This window comes from Gouania willdenowi, chromosome 20 (assembly GCF_900634775.1).
Source record: "Gouania willdenowi chromosome 20, fGouWil2.1, whole genome shotgun sequence".
Classification (NCBI taxonomy): domain Eukaryota; kingdom Metazoa; phylum Chordata; class Actinopteri; order Blenniiformes; family Gobiesocidae; genus Gouania; species Gouania willdenowi.
The window spans coordinates 15,418,302-15,424,301 of NC_041063.1; the positions used below are offsets into that span (position 1 = coordinate 15,418,302).

At 37.8% G+C, this 6,000-nt stretch overlaps 2 protein-coding genes across 2 annotated transcripts in view; one reads left to right on the forward strand and one right to left on the reverse strand.

The window, feature by feature from the left end:
- Positions 1–1,000: 1,000 nt before the first annotated feature.
- On the forward strand, positions 1,001–5,267 carry acad11 (acyl-CoA dehydrogenase family, member 11). The gene is made up of 8 exons (XM_028435103.1): positions 1,001–1,199; positions 1,257–1,356; positions 3,743–3,868; positions 3,961–4,122; positions 4,204–4,368; positions 4,454–4,595; positions 4,674–4,795; positions 5,262–5,267. Exons 1-8 carry the CDS (start codon positions 1,078–1,080, stop codon positions 5,265–5,267), a joined length of 945 nt encoding a protein of 314 aa, XP_028290904.1. The 5' UTR covers positions 1,001–1,077.
- Positions 5,264–6,000, reverse strand: part of LOC114454556 (U2 snRNP-associated SURP motif-containing protein-like) — a 12,718-nt gene continuing 11,981 nt past the window's right edge. Inside the window, exon 16 of the mRNA XM_028435104.1 lies at positions 5,264–5,268. Within this exon, the coding sequence (XP_028290905.1) occupies positions 5,264–5,268 (5 nt within the window). The remainder of the gene's footprint in view (positions 5,269–6,000) is intronic.

The following is a 6,000-nucleotide window of genomic DNA, read 5'->3' on the forward strand; positions in this document are numbered from 1 at the left end:
TTGTACGTAGACGCCGCATCGACTGTGGAGGGACACGTCAACAGCGCCGCCATCTTGGACCGGTGGTGGTGGAGGCAGCGGTGCATAAACATTACCACAGAAAGAGGTATTTCTCAATCTCTAAGTAGTTATTCGTTCAATTTTGAACCGATTTCCACACTGTTTATTTATTTTATTTTTTTTTAAAAAAACGTCACACATGTAGTTATGATACAAGGTGCTTGGATATATTTAAAATACTGGTTTTACCACTCAACACTTAATCTCCACACACACATCCTTGAGTATTTCAGTTATTTGGCTACAGAAATTAATGATGATGATGTAGTAGTAATAATAATAATAATAATAATAATAATAGTAATAACAATCCAGTAACAATAAGAAAAAGAATAATATTAATAATATACAATAATAATAATAATGACAAAATGATATAATAACAACCCAGTAACAATAATAATAATAATAATAATAATAATAATACAATGAGAATACCAGTAACTATAATATAAAATATAAATAACCAAAAATAATAATACAATAATATAAGAATATAACGATATTTATAAGAATATAAATAATAATACAGTCGTAGTACAATTACACAATAATAATAATTGTCAAATGCATGTAGCCTTAAACGATAATATCATACGATAATAATAATAATAACAGCGATTGCCACCGGTCCAAGATGTTGACGCACCGCTCTAGTGGGCGGCAGCAGTCGATGTGGCGTCTATGTATTATAATGTCTATGGTAAAAAATACGTATTTCCGGTTCAAATGGTAACCGAGTTAACTGGTGGTCCACCTCACAGTTTCTTATCCCCGGAAAACAAAAATATAATGATAAAGCTGCTTCATTAATCCATACAAAAGTTCTAATTTATTTCTTAAATCGTACTCGTCTATTTATTGAATCCTTTCCATCAGCAACAACCGACAGATACAGGAGTCACTCACCAGTTAAACCAAGAACTAGTTGAGCCGAGACACCAACCAGTGCTCATGCGTAAACATTTATCAACAGTTATAAAGTCTGAAGTTAGTAATGATTTATCCTGCTGAAAGATGGAGGACCAGACGACTTTAGTCCGAGAGCAGCACAAGTTTGATGTTTCTAGTCTTCACAGATATTTGTCTGCCAAAGCTGTGGTGTCGAAGAATGACACTATTTCAATCAGACAATACAGGTGAGACAGACTTCCACCTGGTTTATAACCTCTACTAATGTGTTTAATGTGTTTCAGTACTGGCCAGTCAAACCCGACTTTCCTCATCCAGACACCGTTTAAGAGCTTCGTTTTGAGGAAGAGACCTCCAGGGGAGCTGCTGCCAGGGGCTCATAAGGTGAGGGTTCACCCCTTTGTCTGGGATAATGTCAATAAAGTGGTTTGACAAACTTCCTGCTGTTCTTCCTGTTAATGCTGGCGGATGATCAGAAAATAGACTGTTTAACAAATGCATCAGAGCACCACCCTTTGCCAGGGTTACTCATAAACTGAAGTGGTAATTATTATCAGACTGCTGCGGTTAATTATGCCAGAATATTAAGACATTTTTACTGACATGCTGTATTTGTTGTTTGCAGTGGCTATCAGTACGTAATACGTGTCAATGAACCGGTGTCACGTACTTAGTTTACCTCCGTACTGAGATTGTAACCATAATCCTAACTTAATCCAATAAACTAATAAAACACATGTCTGTTCACTTTGAAAACAAAAATAAACAAAAAGAATGTAATCTTTAAAAAAAATTAAAAAAATTTTTTTTAGCAAAAATGTATTTTTCGGTATTGCACATATACAATCTCAGTACGATGTGAACTCAGTACATGACATTAGCTGTCTATCCGTACGCAGCGCCCCTTATTGGCCAGTTTAGGTCACGTGATAGGCGCACCACGTGACTTAAAGTTCCGTCAGTTTTATTTTTGGCTCATATTATTCGGCAGTGGCTATCCGTACGGTTGTCGTATCAATATTCCGACATTCTATTTGGCCAGTTTATGTCACGTGGTCAGTCATTGGTCAGTTTAGGGCGCGTCACTAAGACTAAACCTTACCCAAACCCCTAACCCTAAAAATTGTTGTGATACTGGGTTATAACCTAAACCTAACCTTGACCTTAAGATGCTACTTACTTGTACTTTGGTTACCGTAGCAATAGCACCAGGGGTTGTCTGTATGGCAACTGTACAAATAGACACTTTCTATTTATTTTTAGCTGCCCTGCTAACCTTTTTTTTTTTTTTTTTTTTAGCCCTAACCCTGTCCCGAACCCAGAAAATACCCTAAAATGTTTATTTTTGTCGTATATGTATTGTGAGAAGCTCAGTCACCCGGATGGAGCTCGGAGTAGAGTCGCTGCTCTTTCACGTCGAAAGGAGCCAGCTGAGGTGGTTCGGGCATCTGTTTCGGATGCCTCCTGGTCGCCTCCCTTGGGAGGTGTTTCAGGCATGTCCTATTGGGAAGAGGCCTCGTGGAAGGCCCAGGACACACTGGAGGGACTATGTCTCTGAGCTGGCCTGGTGTCGCCTTGGGGTTCCCCCAGAACGGCTGGAGGAGGTGTGCGTGGATCGGGAGGTCTGGGCATCTATGCTGAGACTGCTGCCTCCGTGACCCGGCCCCGGATAAAGCGAAAGAAAATGGATGGTTGGATGGATCTTTGCATCACTCCAGAATACATGAATGAATGAATGAATAAATCTGCCTGAAAGCGTCCGATGTACGCAGGCTTTATCAGCTGGCTTATTTAACTTTATCAGTCCATTAGATAAAAATCTCTCTGTTTCCTATAGGATGTCATTGGTAAATGAAAGGATTGCATCAATGTCTAAATATTCTCTCTCTCTGTCAGCGTCACATCAGATCCACACAGAGACATGTTCACACAATGATCCTCCTTTTATTGGACAAGTTGTTTTCTAAGAGAACTGGTTGGTCAGGAGGCAGGACTTTAGTAATCGCTATCTAATCCAGAACAAAACCTAGTTTCGACTAGGTTAGTCGTTCAGCCTAAGTTACCATGGTGAATTAGCTCTGTACGACGTTAGCGAGCTTCGTAGGAGAGCACACACTGATTATATCCCGGAAGTTAGCGCAATAAGAGGAAATCTAGTATAGGCCCTCTAATATCTGATGCTGTTATTTTAGATAATGCTGGACTATATTTTCCTAACTATATTTAACATCCCTGTTAAGGACCAACTTTCAATTTTGATGATTTTCAATTATTCCCATAAATTTTGCAACCCCAGTTGAAATGTTATGTTTTTTATTTATTTTTTAATGGATGTTAATATTCATGTTTGAATATCGTGCAGTTTATTTCAAACTACTCCTGATTTCCGGTTAATTCCAATAACTTATTCCCATGAAAGATTTGTATTTTAGAATATTCCCCAAGTTCCCAAGCTTAAGTTCAGATGGAAATTTAGCTGAAATTTTCTTCCCGTTTGCAGCCTACGTAGAAACATAACAGAAAGACTGGCTTTGCATTGGTTTCAAACTCACAACAGAATTTGGATGTACAGTACAAGTCATTGCTGGGTTAGGATTTTTCTTTTTGAAAAAACAGATGTTTGTGGTCTAGTATCTGTAGTTAGTCTTTTTGTTTTCTTTGTTTGATTCGTTATTTCTTCTGCCGCTTTCAACTCTATCAGTAAAGTGTTAACACCTCCGTAAAATGGCGTCGTTCTACAGCGGTGACACATTGAAGTGTTATTTTGCAGGTGGACCGGGAGTATCGGGTCCAGAAAGCTCTTTCCTCTGTGGGCTTCCCTGTGCCTCAGCCTGTGGTCCACTGCACTGATGTGGAAGTCATTGGGACTGAGTTCTACTTGATGGAACATGTCAAGGTGCAATCTTTGTTCTGGTAGATGTTTACGTGCTTGATCTTGTCAATTAGCTTTTTTAAAATATGAATGTTTTTCTTATTTCTTGTGAGCAGGGGCGATTATTTCGGGATCTTCGCCTTCCTGGAGTAAACCCAGCTGAACGGACGGCTCTGTATGTTGCTGCTGTGGAAGTGTTGGCTAAGCTTCACTCTTTAGACCTGACTTCACTGAACCTAGAAGGGTTTGGTAGAGGATCCGGGTACTGCCGCAGACAAGTCAGTGAGACATACAGTAGCTTTTGAATCAGACTTTATTTGTAAACTGCAAAGTTTAGAAATGTTTTTTCTTCTGTGAAGGTTTCCACCTGGACAAAGCAGTACACTTTAGCCGCCCACAGGGACATCCCTGCCATGAACGAGCTGTCCGATTGGCTGAATGAAAATTCACCAAAGAATGACAATGAAGTCGCACTAGTGCATGGAGACTTCCGATTGGACAACTTAATCTTCCATCCAACTGAGGTGCAAATTCAATGATGGCTGCCTTGTTATTTTATCTGCATTTGTTAGAAAAATATCTAACATTTGTGTGTTTTGATGCTTTGAGGCTCGTGTGATTGCTCTGCTGGACTGGGAACTGTCCACCACTGGGCAGCCTCTGGCAGATCTGGCTTATTTCCTTATGCCACACTATTGGCCCATCGATTTGGAGATAATCAGCACAATGGGCAGTATAAAAGGAGTAGAGGGTAATGTTCGTTAAATTTATATGAGTGTGTGTTCATATTTGAGTGGAATAATATGTGTTTTACTCTTACAATGAACAGGAATTCCTTCTGTGGATGATCTTCTGTCCATTTACTGCATGTGTCGAGGAATCACCTCTGCTCTGCCACCGCTGAATTTCTACTTGGCTTTGTCCCTCTTTAAAATGGCAGGAATTGCTCAGGTTTGTGCCCCAATCCACAGCAACGTAATTATACAAAAATGTTACAAATTTTATCATAGGTTTTTTTTCTTTTCTTTTCTTTACTATGTTCTCCTAATTGGATCGATTAATGTGGAATAGGAGTGCAGCTTTTTGTTTGTCACAGTTGAGCTATCATACATTTTTATTTTACAGAGCAGATTCCCTTAATTCTTTCTTCTTTTTCCCTTAAAATTGTCAACAAATAGCCTTCTTGAAATGGTTTTTAAATATTTTATTACTGCTTTTGTTTTTTCCGCTGTTTACATAAAAAAACTATTGAGTTTGTGCGGTTGAACTAGAATGTGTGGTCAAAAAGTTATGAATATAGGTTTTTATTTTTGTCACTAGAAAATAAAAAATAAGGTCAGAGGATGATTAACAATATGTTATAATTTATTAACAGGTGGGTACAGACACTTTAAGGACTCCTATCTAATGATTACAGGTTTAGACTGTAAATAGGTGAAAGGAAGATAATTCTTATGAAAACCAAAATGAATGTTAGAAGCATTGAACAAGTGAAAGATGAAATATTAGCTTTATACAAAAATAAAGGAACACTGACAAAGGAAGCGGTTGAAGAGATAAAGAAAACAAAGCTTTCTAATTTAATGCAACACAGTGACCTCTGCTGGCCAACATTTAGTCCCTAAACATTCATTAAACAAAAATAGTTTTTATTGATCCATGTTTTAGAGGCAACGGTTATAACAGCGGGGGCCACAAATATTTGTTTGTCTGTTCAGAGGGCCACGTTATCAGCATTCAGCATAATACCACTCAGAGTATTTTGTTGTCATTTTGGGTATTTTTTGTTCTTGTACATTTCTGCATTTTTGTGTATTTTTGTGCCCTGTGAATATTGTTTTCTCATTTTGTGTGTTTTTGTTACTGTTTTGTGTTCGATGAGTCATTTATGTGTGTTTTTCCTCATTCTTAAGGGTATTTTTATGTCATTTTGTGTGATTTTCTGAGTTATTTTTTGTTGTCTCTTGTGTATTTTGTCATTTTGTATATTTTTGGCGTCGTTTTGTTTATCGCTGTTTTGTGTTTTTGGAGCTACATTTGTGTATTTTTCTCCATGTGTGTATTTCTTTCTCATTTTCTGCATTTCTGGAGTCATTTTGTGCATTTTTGTCATTGTCTTGTGTTTTTAGAGTAATTTTTGTCTACTTTTGTTGTTC